The sequence below is a fragment of the Engraulis encrasicolus genome, unplaced genomic scaffold, assembly GCF_034702125.1.
Source record: "Engraulis encrasicolus isolate BLACKSEA-1 unplaced genomic scaffold, IST_EnEncr_1.0 scaffold_32_np1212, whole genome shotgun sequence".
Lineage (NCBI taxonomy): Eukaryota > Metazoa > Chordata > Actinopteri > Clupeiformes > Engraulidae > Engraulis > Engraulis encrasicolus.
In genome coordinates, this window is record NW_026945621.1 from 127,596 (window position 1) to 150,446 (window position 22,851).

At 41.0% G+C, this 22,851-nt stretch overlaps 1 protein-coding gene across 1 annotated transcript in view; it reads left to right on the top strand.

The window, feature by feature from the left end:
• The window catches only part of LOC134443455 (NACHT, LRR and PYD domains-containing protein 12-like), a 53,553-nt gene extending 32,913 nt beyond the window's left edge, over positions 1-20,640 (top strand). The window contains exons 8-11 of the mRNA XM_063193234.1: positions 9,724-9,897; positions 18,931-19,104; positions 19,877-20,053; positions 20,592-20,640. Coding sequence (XP_063049304.1) covers positions 9,724-9,897; positions 18,931-19,104; positions 19,877-20,053; positions 20,592-20,640 — 574 coding nt within the window. The remainder of the gene's footprint in view (positions 1-9,723; positions 9,898-18,930; positions 19,105-19,876; positions 20,054-20,591) is intronic.
• Positions 20,641-22,851: the final 2,211 nt, after the last annotated feature.

The window sequence follows — 22,851 nt, forward strand, 5'->3', positions numbered from 1 at the left end:
TCTAATGGGCATAGGCTATATAAACATGGGCACCCTTGCTTTCTTTCTTTCTCTCTCTCTCTCTCTCTCTCTCTCTCTCTCTCTCTCTCTCTCTCTCTCTCTCTCTCACACACACACACACACACGGATGAGAACTTGGTAGGCTAAAAAGATTATAAGCATCTCTTTGCTCATTCGGGGGCTAGGTGACCACAGGTGCTTTCTTGCGTACACAGATGATCTTGGATGATGACGACACCATCCAAAACTTGCAGGGTGGCTTGTCGAATCGCTTGTTTAAACGAGCTGTGGCCAGGTAAAACAACCAAAGTTTTCCTTTTGATACTTTCAAAACTTAATACGGATAAGAGACAAGTCACAATCGTAGGCTATGTTGTTTTCCCCGCTGTCTGCCTGCACCGCTTTGACAACAGCTGATAACCGATGTTATATGTGCTGTCCCAATGCTTGGGCCAGCAGTGCCAGACCAGCCCTGTGCCCTGAGACCAGCTTTTTTCTCACCGGCTTTTCCCCCTCACAATTAAATGCCCTAAAGACAGCATCAAACGTACAGGTGGTGAGCCAAATCGCCGTTCATGTTCCATGCTGCATTTTAACTGTTTCCATCAGATAGCCGTGGGAAGCTTTCCTTTTGACACAGTTTAGAAATTACTGACATAACTTCACACGGATAAAAGTAAGGAGACGAGTAGCAACTCACGAATGAAAGTCCCCCACGTTGAAACACCAAGTTGACTTCGACAGTTGATAGTAATTTATAGAGCCTAATAGGCTAGAATCTACAAATAGCCAATGGACAAAATAGTTGCTTGACCACTGAGAGTTGTGGCATCCCCTTGAGGAGTGATGGCAAATCTTTCATGTTAAAAAAGCCCAATTATTTTTGCCGCTATTTTGTCAAGTCAGCGAAAGATGAGCTCCCTTTTAAAGCTCTATTTTTATAACATAAATCACGTCTTATATTTGAGCCAATACAGTGACAAATGTCACACACCAACGTGATCATTTACTACAGTACCAAGACCATAGGGCATTTATTTCCCATAATCAACTGTAGCCTATACACCTCCACTGCATGTTCCCTATGGATAAACACAAACTTGGACATGAACGTAAGACCCGCGTGACACCAGGCAAAGAGCTGCGGATTGGCCACTTATGGGCTACGAAAATAAAAGGCCTAACCAGTGACACTCTGCGGGCAACCTGCGCTTCTTTTGGAAAAAAACAATAACAAACAAGGATAGGACTATGCTTTTGTGAAAGGTTTATAAAATATATAGACAGAACGAAAAAAAACAAACATTATTAACTGGTTTGATGATTTCAGAATAACGTTTCTATTCCGGAACAGTTGAAGACCATTTTGTTTTCGTTTCTGTTTCCGTAAAATTGTGTAAAATTCCGTTCGTTTTCGGTTTTCGTTCCTTGAACCGGTTCGGAGCACTGATCAAAATGCCTTGGCACTCAACGCCACACAATAGGATGGTGCAACAACCAATCACACTGAATCCACACACAGTTCTATGTAACATCACAGCTGTCTTTCAGAATGTGCACGCGACATGCCCCTTTGTAGGTCGAGCGGCAACTTTGTGCCTTCATGGAAATGAATGTGTGTGATCACCACAGCCACCAAAAAGTTTCCTTATAAATCGTGTTTTCACTTACACAGTTCAGAAAATTCCTTGTTTTCAACCACATGGCCCTGCTTGATCAACCAGCGAAATATTGAGAGCAATTTGGGGATTGTTAAATGGTTATATTTATGATTGTTGTCAATATGGCATGTTCGGTGTTAGCTAGCTGGCTAGATACCCATAGAACTAATACAAGGCTGGATACCTAGCTGCTCTGTGTTATTGACGACAGGTTGGCTAGCCGCTAGCTCGGTAGACTAGGTGTTATTCCCATCTATTTAGTAAGCTACTTAAAGACTTTCAAAGCTCCCAAATGTCTCGTTTTTAATGACATGTGTCTTATTAGAAATTGGGGCAGCAATTTCATTCTACACCTACTGTGGTAGTACTAGTATGGTCTGATAATAGTGTGTGACTATCTGGTTCTGTAACATGCTCAAATTAGCTTACCGAGCTATCTTAAAACATTGTGTGATGAAATGGTAATGTGTAGTGATCTATTTGTGTCAGATAAGTTCATGGTGTATTTTTACATCAATCCATGGCAGCCAGGAAATGTATTATCATTCAGGCTTTTTAAATTAAGATAAAACGTGTTGTAAGTAGCACGGACGTCCGTCATGTTTCTTCTTAGAAAGTTTTCTGTGTTTACTAGGTAGCCAGGCCCCCCATCTCGCTTCTCAGGATTTGATTGGCTCTGTCATCTTTGGATTTTCAGTCTCGCAAAGCGACCAGGAGTTACTAGACTGCCCCCGGGAGTGAATTCAATTTGTGGTCACTAGGGAGTGTCTAGATTTCTAGCCTATGCACAGTCCACACGAACGTCCAAATAAACGTGTACAAGGGAATGAAAGTTGCACAGCAACTTGACAGACATAAGAAATACTTTCTTGAGCGGATAGGCATCTGCCTAACACATAATGTGTTTGTGAAAAATTTACTTTGACCCTTATTATAATTATTTGGTAACACTTTATTTTAGGGATACATCTATTAGCACTAATACATACAATATTAATGCCTTAGTAAGTAACTTGTAAGGCATGTACTAAGCAAAATCAGACAGTTGTTAGACATTTATTAGCAAATGTCTTGTTCATGCACAATAAGGGATTTATTACCAATATAGCCTTAGTAAGGACCTAGTAGACCTAGATTTCTATTTATGAGTAAGCAGTAAGGGCCAGAATACAATGTGCATAAGTTCCTGGTACACTGTGTGAACAAACCCTGTCTGAACAGTGTGAAAACAGATGTGGAATAAGGGTCCCTATTCTAAAGTGATTCATTGCTCCCCCCCCCCCCCCCCCACTCTCAGCTAACTACTCATTTTCACACACCAGTCGGCTAAAGAAAAGAGGAGGCGGAACAGGGATCCTTATCAACAAGCATTGGAGCTATGCCCCCCTGCTGCCTGCCAATAACTACAGCTGCTTTGAATACCATGCCATGAAAGTCACAGCTCCAATCAAGGTGTCTGCACTTGTGGTCTACCATCCCCCAGGACCACTAGGCGACTTTGTCGACGAACTGGACGTTGATCTCCTCCATCACGGACCTAGGCGGCCCCCTACTTGTCCTCGGCGACTTCAACATACATCTAGAGAAGCCGTACGCCACAGACTTCAAGGCCCTGATGAAGTCATTTGACATTCAACTAGCCAGCTGCCCTCCGACACACAAGAGTGGTAACCAGCTCGACCTGATCATGACTAAGGACTGCCAAGCGGAAAACATCAAGGTAACACCAATGCATGTTTCAGACCACTTTTTCCTCCATTTCACCACCTCCCTACCCGACCCTACACCCACCCCCCCTCCCTCAGCAAGCGTGCTCTCCTCACTCGATGTTGACACTGCTACAGATTCACTCAGCTCCACACTGACCTCCTGCCTCGACAACCTGTGCCCACTAGTCACTAAACCTGCAAGACCTTCACAACCGCGACCATGGCTGACAGAGACCATCCGAGCTCTACGTACCACCCTCAGAGCGGCAGAAAGGAAATGGCGCAAAACCCGCAACCCATCTGATCTCGAAAAACTTAGATCTCTACTAGCCTCCTTCTCCGCCTCTGTAACAGCTGCCAAGACGACCTACTACAACGACAAGATCAGCAACACTACAGACCCACGTAAGTTGTTTTCTACATTCAAGTCACTGCTCAACCCTCCCCCCCCTCCTCCGCCCACAGACCTGAACCCACACAACTTTGCCACCTTCTTCACGGAAAAGACGGCAAATATTAGCAAGCAATTCTGTGAGCCGCCCTCCCGTCCAGAAGACACCCCCCTGGAAAACACGGCGACTCCTGCAACACTTCATGAATTCACTCTGCTCTCTGAAGAAGACGTTTCCAAACTCATCACAAGAAGCCGTCCCACCACCTGCCTACTAGACCCAGTGCCCACAAACCTTCTTCAAGACATTGCCCAAACAGTGGTCCCAGCAATCACATCCATCATGAACTCCTCACTCTCCTCCGGCACTGTCCCCTCCGCCTTCAAACAAGCAAGGGTGACACCACTACTGAAGAAGCCTACACTGAACCCTGCTCATGTCGAAAACTACAGACCTGTCTCACTGCTTCCCTTCCTATCCAAGACGCTAGAAAGGGCAGTTGCAAAACAGGTCACCAACTTCGGATTACTGGACCCAAAACAATCTGGTTTCAGAAGTGGACATTCAACTGAAACTGCGTTACTCTCAGTGACTGAAGCTCTAAGGACTGCAAGAACGGAAGGACTATCCTCGGTCCTCATACTACTAGACCTGTCTGCAGCCTTTGACAAGACACAAGATCCTCCTGAGGATACTCAGAGCCATGGGAATCACAGGCGTTGTCCACTCATGGTTCAACTCCTACCTCTCTGGACGCACCTTCAGTGTGTCATGGCAAGGGAAGCTGTCTACGACTCACACCCTCTCCACAGGCGTACCCCAAGGATCAGTGCTGGGACCCCTTCTGTTTGCAATATACACCTCCTCCCTGGGACGTGTCATTCAAACACATGGGTTCTCTTACCACTGCTATGCTAATGACACCCAGATGTACCTGTCGTTCCGTCCAGAGGACACCACGGTTTCGGAACGCATCTCTGCCTGCCTCACCGACTTGTCAGCATGGATGAAGGACCACCACCTACAGCTGAACCTGGCCAAGACAGAGCTCCTGGTGATCCCAGCTAAAGAGTCGCTCAGTCACAACATCAACCTCAAGATAGGCTCCACCATCATGACCCCAAACAAAGTCGCCAAAAACCTCGGCGTCATGATTGATGATGAGCTGTCATGCTCCAACTACAGTGCCCTCCATAATTATTGGCACCCCTGGTTGAGATGTGTTTTTTAGCTTCCAATTATTTTATTTTTTTTCTAAACAATATGGGACTTTAATGGAAAAAAGAGAAAAATCCAACCTTCAATACAAGTGCATTTATTCAGTGGGGAAAAAAACCCACATAAAGAAATGTTTTGCACTATGAGCGAGGTGAAATAACAGTGAAAGGGTGTGTTTAGGTGTGTAGGTGTGTTCATGGTGTGTAGCCTAGGTGTGTGAGGCTACATTTGGGGTTCGGTATGGTGGGTGTGTGTGCTTGCGTGAGTGTCTTCTTTCGTGGCATCTTTCGTGGCACGCCAGACCCACTTAGAGTGTTTGTTGCCAAAAAGCTCAATCTTAGTCTCATCTGACTAAAGCACACAGTCCCAGTTGAAGCCCCAATACCCCTTGGCTTTGGAGATCTTTTGATTTCTCTTACCATCCTCCTCACTGTGCGTGGTGGCAAAATAAATTCGGGTCCTCGTCCAGACTTGTTTACCACTGTTCCAGTTGTTTTGAACTTCTTAATTATTCCTCTCACAGTGGATATGGGCAACTGCAGTTGAGTGGCAATCTTCTTGTAGCCTCTGCCTGACCTGTGAAGGTCGACGCACATCTGCCTCACTTGTATGCTGTGTTCCTTTGTCTTTCCCATGTTTAAGAGTGGATAAGAGAAATGGCCTCGTGTCACGTCATATTTATACCCCAGGGAAGCAGGAAGTGATGAATTACTAATTAAATGTTCCTACATACTCTGGTAAACTTTTTAAACTACTGTAGAAATGACAGAAATGCTTCAATTATATTTATTTCCTGGGAATTGTTAAGGGTGCCAATAATTGTGGAACAGGTGATTTAATGAAAAATAATTATTTTTTAGTCAGGGATTTTTTTTCTTTTCTTACAATTCATTTGAGTTGAAGGCTACATTTTCCTACAATTTTCAGTGTGACAGTATTCTTCTGCAATAAACACTGAATTTATTTTAAGGCTTTTAACACATCTCAACCAGGGGTGCCAATAATTATGGAGGGCACTGTACATCAACTCGGTCACCCGGACCTGTCGAATCCAGATGTCCAACGTACGGAATATCAGACCTGTGCTGACACAATATTCTACACAACGACTGGTCCAGGCCACTGTCCTGTCCCGCGTTGACTACTGCAACTCACTCATGACAGGTCTACCTGCTTGTGCGCTAAAGCATCTGCAGATGATCCAGAATGCGGCGGCACGGTTGATTTTCAATCAACCCAAAAGGACCCATGTTACTCCTCTATTTATTGAGTTGCACTGGTTACCGATCGCCGCCCGGATCAAGCACAAGGCACTGACCCTTGCCTACAAAACCATCACAGGAACGGCCCCAGCTTATCTGAAGGACCTACTAACGCCTTATGTTACTGGAAGATAACTGCGCTCATCCAGCACAAGCCGTCTGGCTCTGCCATCCAGTCGCTCTAGGTACTCCCAGTCAAGATTGTTCTCCGTTGTGGTACCCAAGTGGTGGAACAGTCTCCCAGAGGCAGCAAGACTGAGCACATCTCTTGCAGCTTTCAAGAAACAACTAAAGACATTCCTCTTTCGAGAGAATCTACTAGACTAATGCTTGAACTGGCCTTGCCCCAGGGCAGACTCCTGACATGATGTTTAGTTTAGTTTAGTTTGTGAGTGTGTGTTTGTGTGTGTGTGTACTCGTTATTTACTCTTTATATTTAAACAAAACAAAAAAAAACAAAAAAAAAACACAACAACTAACCCCTCTTTGCAACTGCACTTGTTGTTCTGTATATCTCCTGTGCACTTTGTATTTGCTTGTGATGTTGGCTTGATTATGTCCTCTTTTGAAAGTCGCTTTGGTTATAAAGCGTCTGCCAAATGCAATGTAATGTAATGTAATGTAATGTAATGTAATGTAATTTCGATAGCTGGTTCACCCATTATAGGCTAGGCCTATTATTTTTATTCAGACAACTTTACCGCGCATCCCAGAGCCAACATATAAGCCGATGGGGCTGCGTATAGAGAGGCTCCCTTTACCGCCGCTGATATTTTTCAACAAAGTTTTGCGAAATCTGGTCGTCTTCCTATTGTAGGGTTCAGTGCCTTTGTCGACTGCCTGGGCTAAACCTTTCTGCTTCAAGGCGGCTTTCCTTTCCATCGTGCATTTGAAGCCCAACGCGAATATTATTTAACACTGCGCCTTTGTATTACAATCGGTGCATCAGAGCCAAACGAGTGACTGACAGCTGTTGCAGCTGTTGGATAAAGCCCTGCACGCGTCTTTTAAAAAAGTACTTGTGGTGACCGCTGGACACTGAATCAGACGCGCGTCTTGAGAGATATCTGCAGCTTTTTAAACAGTGCAATGAGGGGGGCAGAGAGAGAAAGTGGAAAGCAAAATTGACTCCATCCTCAAAGTTGGAGAATGAATGTCGAGTGAAAGGGGGTGTATTCACAGCGGTTTACTCTCAATTGGCCGCAATTGCGCATGTGTTGTTCCCGGTGCGGGGTCGCGACCCCCCACTTTGAGAAAGGAGATGGAGAATTTAAAAAATAGGCGATGACGGATTTTTTTCGACCCTGTCCGTCAAAATGACGGACTGTGAAAAAGTCTAGCGCAACCTCTGGTAAAAACCCTACAATAAATGCAGAATATAACGATGAGTAATACTTTGGAAGCGAAACTAAGTTTTTCCTTTGTGATAAAAAAGTTGCATGTATGATGGGTACGCCCTTAGTCAGAAATGCAATGCATGGCCAATGCAGCAATGATAATATTTCTGTTGTTACGTACATGGCAAATTGTTTGGATAGCAACTCAATTTCACGAGTGAAGGGAGGAGCTAAGGTCGTAGGTAGGTTGTGTGTTGGCATAGATTGCGTACCAATCATGCACTGCACTTCTTGAAGCTAATGTTCTCAAACATTAACTTAATTATCACAAAAGAATAGTTTAGTTTTGCTTCAAAACTATTATTCTAATGTTCTGCATTTATTTTGGGGTTTTTTACAATTAAAACTCAGTGGTACATGAAAAAAAATACATCTCACCAACCCACCGCCATTGACAAGTGTACGTTCAATCCTTGCTATATAAAGGCTCCTGTTCCCAACATTGTTATGAAAAAGAGACAACTAGATGACTCAGCTGGGTAAGAATTAACTATTTAATATACCCTTACACTTTGTAGGTCAGAGAGGCTAGTGCGGGCCTGGGTGGTGTGGGGGCCCTAGGTAACGAGGGGGACTTTGGTAGTGCGGAGGCCCTGAGCCATCACTTTAGAATAGGGACCCTTATTCCTCATCTGTTTTCACACTGTTCAGGGTTTGTTCACACAGTGTGTCGGGAGCTTATACACATTGTATTCTGCCACTTACTACTTACTAATAAATAGAAATATAGGCTTACTGGTCCTTACTAAGGTTATATTAGTAACAAATCCCTAATTGGGCATGAACAAAACATTTGTGAATACATGCTTAACAACTGTTTGATTTTTGCTTAGTACATGCCTTACAAGTTACTTACACAGACATTAATATTGTACGTATTAGTACTAATAGATGTATCCCTAAAATAAAGTGTTACCAATTATTTTTATCATTATTTTATATTGTTTTTATCATATGTTGACAAAGGAACCTATTGTATAAAAGCAATATAACCCTCATGTTTGGGATGATGTATGGATATCCTTACACGTGTGATTTCTGATCGGCTTTCTTTATATATATATATATATATATATATATATATATATATATATATTTGGTCTTTTTGATTATTTTTGATTTATTTATGATAGTATAGTGAAGATGGTGACAGGAAACGAGCGGGGAGAGACAGACGGGGAAGGGCTGGCAAAGGACCCGGGGCAGGAATCGAACCCGGGTCAGCCACATGGTACACGAGTGCCCTACCGCTAGGCCGCGGCAGGGCCATAAATAATAATATTTTTAATATTTTAATCATCATAATTTTATACTCTGATAACTGTTGTGTTCCAGTTTGTTTGTGTAATTCATAGAGACAGAAAAGAGCTTTCAAACAACGTCAACGGCATGTCCGTTTCTCTAGTTTTAGTGCCAGATTGATGCAAATGCAGTTCTGGGGTTCTAACTTGCTACTAAAAAGGTACACCAAGTTGTATTCAAATCTGAGCCGGTCGTAGGGATGCAAATTATCGATTAATTCATTAATCATTAGTTGATAGCCTTATCGATCGACTTACGATTAATTGATAAGCGGCATTTTCCCCCCAAAATCTCAATGTTTCTCGAAAAAAACCTACTATATCTAAAAAATGTATGAAAATTGAGATAAAATACCATATTTAAATTATTTCTATTTCAATTCTTTAATCCAAAGGTGATTTAAATATTCCCACTATTCACACCACTCTTCACACACACTCTTCACATGCCCATTTCACCTGGGTCTCTTGTCAGTTGAATTGTCGATTAATTGTGATTAATATTTTTTAATCGATTAATGCATTGATCGATTAAAGTCGATTAATCGATTAATCGTTTGCATCCCTAGTCGGTCGGGTTCCAAAGTGTCTGATTTCACATGAAAGAACCCAATACTTGGGGTTAAAGTTTGCGTCAAATGCAAAAGGTTAAACAATGATTGATTTGTAATGTTTGAATTTCAAAACAATTTTCTTTGGCTCATCAACAATGAAATATTAATGAAATTGAATTGATTTTTGTCAATAGAGTTTCTAGTCACTGGTTGTAATTAACCCCTTCAGGGTCGACAGCTGCGGGCTCACTGATCAGAGCTGTGCAACACTCGCATATGTCCTCTGCAAAGAACCATCGAGGTTCAGACGCCTGTATCTGAGTGACAACCACATTGGAGATGTAGGCGTCCAACTGCTGTGTAGTGGACTGGAGAACCCAGAATGTGCACTGGAGACACTGAGGTAAAACATTCATTCTAAATATTACAAACTCTAGTGACACGAGATCTTGCGAGATGAAACTCAGCGAGATTTCTCATCACCTTAGAAATCTGTCTCGCGAGATTTTTGTGTGAACCAGCAAGCAGCTTTTAACACTAGAACTACCACGGAGGGGTCAATTGACCTTTTTACCTAAAAGCCCCACAAGAGGGTCATTTGACCCTTTGGACCCCCTGCGGACACTCCTTTTGTTGTGGAAATGTGGCTGTTAGCAGCTCACAGCTGTCACTTGAGAAACAGAGTGTGTGTGTGTGTGTGTGTGTGTGTGTGTGTGCGTGTGTGGATCATTTCCAATGCCTGTTGAGTGCTGTATCTCTGCATCTTCGTTCCTTGGAGAGGAGCTTCTTTCACCACAAAATTCTTGAGGGAAGTGAAGCAGTAGTCCACATGCACTGGTATTTATATTTATATATCCATCTAACAATTGCCAGGTTGCATTCACATGAGTCGTTATGGTCACATGGCATGGGAGATTCACACGTTACAGTTTTTCTCGATTGGTTTGGCTAATTTCTCGAAACAGCACGGACAAATCCCCAAACCAACTTGCAATTTCTCAAAACAGAATGGCATTTTTCATTGCTTTCATCAGATATCAAATGCTTTGTACATGTCTCAAATGTTTAGTACATCTCTGCAGATGGATATGTACAAATACCCTTCAGTTGACACATTCAGCATTTAGCACATTTTCCAAATAAATTGACCTTGCTTATCTAAACGAATTAGACAATTCTCAGTCTAATGGTTGCCCTCTCCAAAACACGTCAGCATTATTTCATTGTGTAAGTCATCATATGCAAAGTGGTCTACGCAATTCCCAAAACAGTCAAGGACATCATATTTTAAGAATTTCATTACATAGTAAATTCATGACAGTGTTCAACAGGTCAGATGGTATTGTAACTTTACTAGTTAGTAGAAAATAATTTTACAACCGTGTATACTACAGTTTCCTCTGTTATTTGGCTAATTTCATGACATTTTTTCAAACGACATTCTGTTTTGAACAATTGCTGCTTTGGCATTTGTCCATGTTATTTTGAGAATTTTATCTCTGTTTTGAGAAATGAGCCAAACCCATGAGAAACCTGTGATATATGGGCATTACTTTCTGTATATGAATTTACAGTAAAGAAAGTTACTGATAAATGTCCTTGGTAAATTATCTGTGTTGCCAAACTTCAATGGTTTCACTCACTTTTTCATTTTTATACTATACATAGTCGAAATCTGTTAGCTGAACGTAGATAAAACACCTAACCATTTTGACTGGCAGTGCTTACACAATGGCAAAGGGACAATGTATTTTGGGGGTACTGATGATATATGTGGGGAAGAAATTTAGTTTTGACACATGGGTAAACTGTTTTTGGGGTGATATGAGCGAGTGAAGAGGATCCAAGTTATGCTGAACCATCCAGTTTATTTTGACAGAAGGACTAAATGAATGCAAAGCCAAAGCAACTGAGAAGGATCTATGCCATTTTGATGGTACTGACTATTTATATGTGAGACGGTTTAGTGCTGATGCAAGAATGAGGTGTTTTGGGAGGTATATGACATTTTGCTAGTTATCTGAACTGTTGTGCAGAAGTGTAAGAATGTTTGGCCAAATGACCCAATGGTTATAGGAATGTCATCTCAGTTTCAAGAAATGAGCCAAATCAATCGAGAAAAACTGTAATTCAACCATTATCTGGTTGCAGTCATATGATTCGTCATGATCACATGGGACATTCACACGTTCATTGATGACTTACATGAAGAAAATGTGCTGACATGTTTTCAGGACAACCATTACACTGAGAATCAACCAATTGGGATAGATCAGCAAGGTACATTCATTTGAAAATTCTACTAAATGTAAGCTGATTGTGTTAATTGTAGGATACTTGTACATAGCCATTTGCAAGGATGTACTAAATGATTGAGACATGTACAAAAGCATTTGAAATTTGATGAAAGCAATGATAAATGCCATTCTGTTGTGAGGAACTGCAAATTAGTTTTGGGATTTGTCCATGTTTTGAGAATGACATCTCAGTTTCAAGAAATGAGCCAAACCAATGGAGAAAAACTGTAACACACTGTCCGCCAAACTGTGCTATCTGTCTTTGCTGCTGATATCTTCATGCAAGTTGCTATTTACCTGTGGTGATTTTGGAGGCTGACAGCCCTTGGGAAGAAGCTGTCTGTCCCTGTTTGTCTTGGCTGTTAGCACTGTAAGGTGTGACCCCCTCACCCCTCACCCCACACACGGCCCCTAACAGCCTCATTACCATAACAAAATGAGTGATTAGTATATTAGGTAAAAGCCGCCGGGTCAAATGACCCCTCTCTGGTACTTCTAGGTAGGCAGAAAAATCCTGGTAGTTCTAGTGTTAAGAAGTTTGCAAAAATCACTCATAATGAGTTTTAAATCCTGATAGTACTTTGTAGGTCATTTACTCCAACATACAACCTCCAATGCGCATATGCTGGGCAATTTTCGGTTTCAATAAAGTAATTACATTACCATCCCGTGCACCAGTAAACGTGCACAGGGAGAGGTGAGAACGTTTGTTTAGGGGACACTGCAGCTGCAGGCACGTGCAGGGAGATGGTGTGACGGCAAGCAATGTGCTCTGTAGGCCTATTCCACCAATAAACCATTAAAAGCGGAATTATGTAATAAATGGTGATGGGGATTTGTAATCATGGACCACAAACTGCAAAAACAAGAAAGCTGTCAGTTCTTCAGTGGGAGCTCATGGCAATTGCAAAGTCTATTCAGCAAACGGTAATCAGCTAACTAGCGATCTAATTAGCATAATTCTGTCAGAACCATTTCAGTCAAGAAACACAAGAGAAGAATATAAATGCAATTTCTTTTATTGAAATTATGAATTACATTTGGCGGTATAGCTCTGTTCGGAGGAACCCCCCTATTTCCATGAGCAGCATGGAAAAGCATTTAGTCAGGGGGCAGCAGCAGTTTAGGGAATTCTCACCCCAGCAGGACAGGGCGAGAGATAACCCCCATGAACAGAGCCAAGCGACGTGACAAGAGAACATGTCACATCATACACGACAAGGTGGAGCAGGGGAGGTGGTGGGTAGCAAAAACCGAGCAGCATACAGTTGAGAGGAAGTGGATAGAATTTAAAAGGTGTGCCGAAGCCGTGTGGCCAATCGCTAGGGAAATAAGATTATCAGCTGAGAGAATGCACCTGGATCAATTAGGAATTAATTAGATGAAGGGGAGGGCAGCAAGCTTCTTGACTACCATGGCCTGGCCAGAACTGACGTTAGTACTTTAATTTAGGCAAACTATTAGGGCATTAATCTTGCACAATGACACCCACCTGGATCCACCACTGCACTGACATAAGAATACATAGACAGTGCTAAATGTTGAGGTTACAGTTGTGTGGTATGGTCCTTGTTGACTTAGCTGCATGAATGCTGCCAGAGTGAGAAATAGACTGCAGAATACAACAACATCTCTTTCAATGAAACAGCAATGTGTTCATGGCCGAAAAGTTTGTAGTTTTTCCAAGTTACTGGATGTTAACTTTGTGTTTGCACTGTCTGTTCCAACTTCCAATAATCGTTAGTGGCTGCCCTGATCCTTTTTCCACTTTTCTCTCTCATGTCAAGTATCCCATATGGGGATGATAAAAATGATATTAAATTAGATTAATTTATTACAAAGTATGTAATGAATTACATTATTTTTTTTAATAAATTTACAACCCTAGTTTAATTTTTTAAAATGTCTTTCAACCTTTATAAAAATGTATTTTAATTAAAATTTGTAGAGGAAGAAGTTTATTAAAAGTTCACATCATGCATGAGTCATAATAAAACATTTAAAAAGTCGGTTAAATAGGTCTGTTGTTCAGTCATATGATTTGTCATTTAGTTTTCTTTGAATCTCATCTCGTCTCGCCCACACACCCACACGCCCCCACCCAAATAAAATATAAATATAAATATATATATATATATATATATATATATATATATATACAGTGCCCTCCATAATTATTGGCACCCCTGGTTGAGATGTGTTTTTTTAGCTTCCAATTATTTTATTTTTTTTCTAAATAATATGGGACCTTAATGGAAAAAAAGAGAAAAATCCAACCTTCAATACAAGTGCATTTATTCAGTGGGGAAAAAATCCCACATAAAGAAATAATTATTTGACATCAAATAATGTGTGTCACAATTATTAGCACCCCTGGTGTTAATATTTTGTACAACCCCCTTTTGCCAACAAAACAGCACCTAATCTTCTCCTATAATGTTTCACAAGATGGGAAAAGACAGAAAGAGGGATCTTCAGCCATTCCTCTTTGCAGAATCTCTCTAAATCATCCAGAGACCTGGGTCCTCTCCTCTGTACTCTCCTCTTCAGCTCACCCCACAGGTTCTCAATGGGGTTGAGGTCAGGGGACTGAGATGGCCATGGGAGGAGCTTGATTTTGTGTCTGGTGAACCATTTCTGTGTAGATTTGGCCATATGTTTAGGGTCATTGTCTTGCTGAAAGACCCAGTGACGACCCAGCTTCAGCTTTTTGGCAGAGGGCAACAGATTTTGATTTAAAATGTCCTGGTATTTCAAAGCATTCATGATGCCATGCACCCTAACAAGGTTCCCAGGGCCTTTGGAAGCGAAACAGCCCCACAGCATCACTGACCCACCCCCATACTTCACAGTGGGTATGAGGTGCTTTTCAGCATGCGCATCTTTCGTGGTACGCCAGACCCACTTAGAGTGTTTGTTGCCAAAAAGCTCAATCTTGGTCTCATCTGACCAAAGCACACGGTCCCAGTTGAAGCCCCAATACCGCTTGGCGAACTCCAGACGCTTGCGTTTATGATTGTGAGTGAGGAAAGGTTTTCTCCGTGCATGCCTCCCAAACAGCTTGTTGGCGTGTAGACAGCGCCTGATGGTTGATTTGGAGACTTTGTGACCCCAGGATGCTACCATTTGTTGTAATTCTGTAACAGTGAGCTTTGGAGATCTTTTGATTTCTCTTACCATCCTCCTCACTGTGCGTGGTGGCAAAATAAACTTGGGTCCTCGTCCAGGCTTGTTTACCACTGTTCCAGTTGTTTTGAACTTCTTAATTATTCCTCTCACAGTGGATATGGGCAGCTGCAGTTGAGTGGCAATCTTCTTGTAGCCTCTGCCTGACCTGTGATGGTCGACGCACATCTGCCTCACTTGTATGCTGTGTTCCTTTGTCTTTCCCATGTTTAAGAGTGGATAAGAGAAATGGCCTCGGTGTCACGTCATATTTATACCCCAGGGAAACAGGAAGTGATGAATTACTAATTAAATGTTCCTACATACTCTGGTAAACTTTGTAAACTACTGTAGAAATGACAGAAATGCTTCAATTATATTTATTTCCTGGGAATTGTTAAGGGTGCCAATAATTGTGGAACAGGTGATTTAATGAAAAATAATTATTTTTTAGTCAGGGATTTTTTTATTTTCTTACAATTCATTTGAGTTGAAGGCTACATTTTCCTACAATTTTCAGTGTGACAGTATTCTTCTGCAATAAACACTGAATTTATTTTAAGGCTTTTAACACATCTCAACCAGGGGTGCCAATAATTATGGAGGGCACTGTATATATATATATTATAACCTCTTAAAGGGACACTGTGCAGGAAATGGTCAAAAAAGGTACTGCAACTATGCTGCTTATTGAAACTGGGTTGGCTATCCCAAATTTGATATTTACATGAAAGTTTACTAAGTACCGTAATAAACAAATGTTTTCTAGTATGGTCCAAGTAGAGTCATTTTTGCAGCTAAAAATGGCTATTTTTGGAAATTCAAAATGGCGGACCATGGAGAAGATCCCCCTTTTCATGTATGAAAATAGTGAATACTTAGAATTTGATGGTGGTGGTAAGTATTCATGAAAAAGGTAACATTAGTGAATGGACAGCAAGAATTCTGGAAATAAACAACTGAAAATCTCACACAGTGTCCCTTTAAGCTTCGGAGGGCACTGTACCGGGTCCAATGACTTAACTTCAACTTGATCTTCATTCGGCAATTGTTTGTAATCCAGGTGGTGTAATAAACCCAGGAACATTATATATCATTGGACAGGTAAGACCCTCAGGAATACGGTTATCACTACTTTACAGAGGTTTGAACATGTTGTATGTATTATCAATTTATTACACAATGTCACCTTTCAAATTTGACCCCCTCAAACACCCCGGCCTGATGTCTCCCTACCTTCCTAGGATGAGTGGACATCCAAACATGAACTTATCTCAAAATGTCTGTTACAATCCAAGGTTTATGTGTAGTGTGTAGTGTAGTCTTTTTTTTTAACTTTATTTCAACCATAAGTTGTACAACTCCACTCAAACTAAACCACTTTATTGTGAAAAAAAAACCCAATCATGTTTTTTCCCCTCAGGAATTGTGCTTGTTTTTGCCTACATTTACGTATTTTTCATATGACCAATGGTATTCCACATGATCCCCAGACTCTGCTGATGACATGGGCACCACTGGGGTGGCTCTGTGACATTCCTACCCTGAAAGACAAGCCTTATGAGTAGGCAGGTCCTGTTTTATGCTGCTTCGTGTTGGCACATGTGCTTTGAATGACTGCAGCTACTACAAAACAAGAGCTAGAAACTCAATTCAAAGACTGTATGATAGTCCAGAGTCCAGCTTTCTAATGCTTCATATAGCTCTTTTGTATTACACCCAGGGACAGAGGAATCTCAAATCTGCTCAACAACACCCCTTTCTTCTCATGTTTTTACTGTACATAGTGTACAGTATTGTACAGTACTGTACAGCAGCATCTCTGTAATACTGTCCAAAAGGCATATCCAACCATGGCAGATGACTGTATAACACCTCAAGGGGTAAGCATATATGTGACCATGATCAAGCTTCTAGCTCAAAAGGTTCTTGTACAGTAAGACCTTATTCGGGGGGTGCATTTTGACTGACTAAAAATGTTTACGAAAAGACACTTGGCAAAACGCATGTTGGCAGATGACTGTATAACACCTCAAGGGGTATGCTTCCATATGTGAGCTGACCATTATAAGGCTTCTAGCTCAAAAGGCTCTTGTACAGCAAGACCTTATATGGGGGGTGCATTTTGACTAATAATTTTTTTTTACAAAAAGACACTTGGCAAAACGCATGTGTATATCCACACATAATTGTCTTGGGAAAGGTCATATATAGTTGTATCAAGTTCCCCTTTGACAGACAACTTCAGTAGACTTGTGAATAAGTCTTAAATGTGTTTCCAAGGCCAAATGTATCAGCTAAACTGCTGAAATGTAGTAATTTCCAGGGGGTCTTCATGACCGCATTTCAGAAAAAAAAGATGTTCTAACCCCTGTAAGTCCTTGGTAGTACATCACAAAATCTCCCTGTCACTTCCTGATGATTCTACAGAGTCTCTACTTTCAAATGGTACCAGCCACTTCATGATAGGTCAAAGTATGCAGACACAGGAACCGTTTAAGTAGACGTTGTGCAAAACCTTAAAAAAAAACAAATAGCCCCGAAGCTTTACAGCAGTCGTTCTCAAACTTTTTGTGTGTGAAGTACCACCTGAGAAAATATTGAGCCCTCCAAGTACCACCTTGACAACCAACATATCGCAGTAAAGGCCTTTCTTATTCACTTTTTTCAGTCAATACATGAGGTTCATAATGGCATCATCATGCATTATGTTTTCAGATTCATACAATTCAATATTACAAAATGTGAGACCAAAGAGACATTTTCAACTGCAGCAACTTCATCAGCCTTCAAATCAATGCACAAAAATGTATTATTACAAGTACCACCAGAGATGTCTCAAGTACCACTAGTGGTACGCGTACCACAGTTTGAGCACCACTGCTTTAAAGGATAAGAAATAAAACATTAACCATAAGACATAGTTATCACTATATGTTAGAGGTTACAAGTTTGATTCGTTTTAAGAGTATATTTAAGCTGTGACTTAAAGCTTTTGAAGGAGCCACAGCTCCTCAGGTCACCTGGGAGAGCATTCCATTGTGATGTGGCTTTGTAGAAGTATTTCAATGATTTTCAATGAGACGTGATTAAAATGTGATTTATCTCCAGTTAACTATGGCATTTATGTGATTAATCATCATTAAATATGTTTAATGGATTGATGGCACTACAATAAAAATGTTCAAATACAACATAACAATGGCTTGAACAACCTCTTTATTCATTGATTGATTCTTGTCAATAGATATTGTATGGTTGTATTTCTCTTCAGGATCAATAGCTGTGAAGTCTCTGAACAGAGCTGTTCAACACTAGCATCTGTCCTCTGCAAAGAATCATCAAAGCTTAGACACCTGGATCTCAGTGACAACCACATTGGAGATGTTGGAGTCCAACTACTGTGTAGTGGACTGAAGAACCTAAACTGTGCACTGAAGACACTGAGGTCAGATTTTTCATTGAAAAAATATAAATCTAACTGTCGTTGATGCTCCACAGCTGCATGCTAATCTACATTTTACAGTACAACAGACTTTTTATGTTGCAGAATTAGTAATCACATGAATAAATGTCAATATTGCTGATGACAATTCCTAAGTGATTTGGAAGGTTTATTTGTCATGGTTAAGTTGTTAATATGATCCAGTTACATTAACACTAGATATTTTGTCATGGACATATAATTTTACACATGAACAATCTAAATGAATATGACTGATGGAATTAAAATTCTAATAGGATTGGAAGGTGTATGTAGTCTGATCTAGTTGTCATATATAAATCATTTCCGATTCTGTTTTGGGAAAGGTTCCATGACGTGAGGTCTACTGTACTGCCCGATACCTACACGCTATTCGACTAGAAACACTGTATTTGGATCAGACGGTTAGATTAGATCTATTCAGATCAAGGACAAATCTGATTATTGACCTTTCTCTCCAGATTGTCAGACTAAATTCTTCTCCCTCTAGCTTGTCAGACTGTGGACTAACAGGAGAGGGATATGCTGCACTGGCCTCAGCTCTCAAATCAAACCCTTCATACCTGGAGGAGCTGGACCTGAGAGGAAATGACCCTGGAGACTCTGGAGTGAAGCTCCTCACTGATATTTTACAGGACCCTGACTGTAAACTAACGAGACTGAGGCAAGAGTATTTTTGATATTTGTGTCATTAATAAGTCTTGCGGAATTGAGAGGCCTCATATGGTACATGCTTATATTTATGTATTTTGAATTGAGTTATTAATACGTGGTTTTAGTGATTGGAATTAATTGGATTGGATTTTTCTATGCTCAGCTCAGCTTCTAATGCTAGATGGTTGGACAGCAGTGCACATATTGAAAACAAAACATCATTGTTGATATGCATATCAGTGTACAATCCAGATGCATCAAAGTATACCAATCTAAAATTCCTCTTTTTTATCTCAAGCATCCATTACATGTAGTTATTCTGCCTGAAATGAGTGACATCAAATTAAGCATGTTCATAAATGAATAATTAAAATGTAAATGACAGTAAGAAAAATGTCATCCCTTTTAGACTGTTGAGTGGTGCAGCAGAGGAAGCCTGTGACTATCTGACTTCAGTTCTGGGTGGAAACCCTTTACTGCTGAGTGAGCTGTACCTGAGTAAGAAGATACCAGGAGATGCAGGAGTGAAGCAGTTTTGTGCTCTACTGGAGGACCCACATTGTAGATGGAAGGCACTCTGGTTAGTGATTTCAAACTGTATGGTGCATGAGAGGTTTTCATTTGTTTTTTGATGGTGTTTTCAACAAGATTCTGGTCCTTGGTTGATAATGTGCACTACATCACATTACAGTTACAGGCTTTGTTTTTTAATCCAAAGCAACTTAGCCACTCAGTCTATATTTGGTCAGGATCGTTTTTTAATTTGCTCTCTCCCCCTGCAGGCTTAGTGGTTGCGGTATAACAGAAGAGGGCTGTGCTGTTCTGACTTCAGCTCTGACATCTAACCCCTCATCACAGCTGATACGTCTGGATCTAGACTATAATGAACTAGGAGACACAGGAGTGAAGCAGATCTCCAATCTACTCAAGAATTCAGACTTTAGACTACAGATGCTGTGGTAAGTAAAGGTCAATTCGTTCCGTCCGCAGGGAGCAGTCATACTGTCCAGGCTACGCCTTCCAGCAGAAACCTCATATCACCACTATTTGTTGTATTATGGTATATTCGTTATTATAAAATATAAATATTACATATAAATAAGCACTACTGGTCAGTCTCCGAGGTATACGTATCTATGATCAATTATTTGTTATTCGGTAATTTTAGAATGTTAATTTATTTATAAAATGTTCATTTGCAATCACTGTACTCTGCTAATGTGTGATTCATAAACTCTGCAAATGAAATCTCTCTCTTTCTCTCTCTCTCTCTCTCTCTCTCTCTCTCTCTCTCTGTCTTTCTCCAGGCTTAGTGGCGGCCACTCTGTGTATACTGTATTTGGTCAGGATATTTTTGAATCTCTCTCTCTCTCTCTCTCTCTCTCTCTCTCTCTCTCTCTCTCTCTCTCTCTCTCTCTCTCTCTCTCTCTCTCTCTCCCCCCTACAGGCTTAGTGACTGCAATATAACAGAAAAGAGCTGTTGTGTTCTTACTTCAGCTCTGGCATCAAAGCCCTCATCACACCTGATACAGTTGTATCTGGGTAATAATAACCTAGGATACGCGGGAGTGAAGCAGATCTCTGATCTACTCAGGAATCCAGGGTGTAAATTAAAGATACAATATGACTCTGAGTAAACTGTAATGAAGCTGTTGAACACTGACACTCTCTCTCAGACACACACACACACACACACACACACACACACACACACACACACACACACACACACACACCACACACACACAAACACACACACACACACACACACACACACACACACACACACACACACACACACACACACACACACACACACACACACACACACACACACACACACACACGATTACCTTGTGGTGGCACACTACTATAGCCTCCCTATATCACATTCAAACTCTCCCCTCTTGTACTTGTAGATGTTTTCCACATTGAAACTCTTTCTTCTTGTAGATGTTTTCCAATTTGTGCAGACAGTTGACTATGTTTTTATATTTTATTTAATTTTTTTGTGCAGATTTACATTTGAACTAAATGCATCAGATATATTTTGATTAAACCTGGATCTGTACAGATGAATGTGGTTCCTCCTTTCTCCACACACATTCACCTGGTCATATGGCTATGCCATGGTTGTACACATTCACTTGTACTATGTTGTGATATGGCTGCACACATTTGCATGGGACTATGCTATGATATGGTAATACATATGAGTGCTGCTTGGCCCAACAAACGTGGGGGTGGTATAGCCATGATTTTCAAGTCAATCTTTCAGTGTAAACAGACAGTGCTTGGTAACTTTACATGCTTTGAATATTTAAGCACAGTTCTAAAATGTTCTTCCGACATACTGCTGTTGACTATTTACAGACCACCAAGACTTTCTCCACCTCTTTTCCTGGAGGAGCTGTTGTCTAATATTTGCTTGCAGTTTGATATTCTTATAATAACAGGTGATTTCAATTTTCAGGTGGATAATTCAGAAAATGTATATGCTAAGGAATTTCTGTTTCTCATTGATACCTTCAACCTAACTCGGAATGTTCAAGAATCCACAAACTCTGGACCATTGTATTACAAAAGGTGTTGAAGTTAAAATGACTGTGAAAGATTTTACTTTCAGTGTGTGCAGCCCCGCCGACAGGGGGGGACTAAAGGGCTTTTTGTCCCGGGCCCTGGGAATTCTGGAATAGAGGGGGGCCCATGACGTTGGGCTCAATTATGATACGTTCACTTCAAAATGTGTTGTTTTTTAGGGTAGAAAAGTGCTTTATTTGCATTCAAACAATTACTTATACAGTGCCCTCCATAATTATTGGCACCCCTCGTTGAGATGTGTTAAAAGCCTTAAAATAAATTCAGTGTTTATTGCAGAAGAATACTGTCACACTGAAAATTTTAGGAAAATGTAGCCTTCAACTCAAATGAATTGTAGGAAAATAAAAAAATCCCTGACTAAAAAATAATTATTTTTCATTAAATCACCTGTTCCACAATTATTGGCACCCTTAACAATTCCCAGGAAATAAATGTAATTGAAGCATTTCTGTCATTTCTACAGTAGTTTACAAAGTTTACCAGAGTATGTAGGAACATTTAATAAGTAATTCATCACTTCCTGTTTCCCTGGGGTATAAATATGACGTGACACCGAGGCCATTTCTCTTATCCACTCTTAAACATGGGAAAGACAAAGGAACACAGCATACAAGTGAGGCAGATGTGCGCCGACCTTCACAGGTCAGGGAGAGGCTACAAGAAGATTGCCACTCAACTGCAGCTGCCCATATCCACTGTGAGAGGAATAATTAAGAAGTTCAAAACAACTGGAACAGTGGTAAACAAGCCTGGACGAGGACCCAAGTTTATTTTGCCACCACGCACAGTGAGGAGGATGGTAAGAGAAATCAAAAGATCTCCAAGGCTCACTGTTACAGAATTACAACAAATGGTAGCATCCTGGGGTCACAAAGTCTCCAAATCAACCATCAGGCGCTGTCTACACGCCAACAAGCTGTTTGGGAGGCATGCACGGAGAAAACCTTTCCTCACCCACAATCATAAACGCAAACGTCTGGAGTTCGCCAAGCGGTATTGGGGCTTCAACTGGGACCGTGTGCTTTGGTCAGATGAGACCAAGATTGAGCTTTTTGGCAACAAACACTCTAAGTGGGTCTGGCGTGCCACGAAAGATGTGCATGCTGAAAAGCACCTCATACCCACTGTGAAGTATGGGGGTGGGTCAGTGATGCTG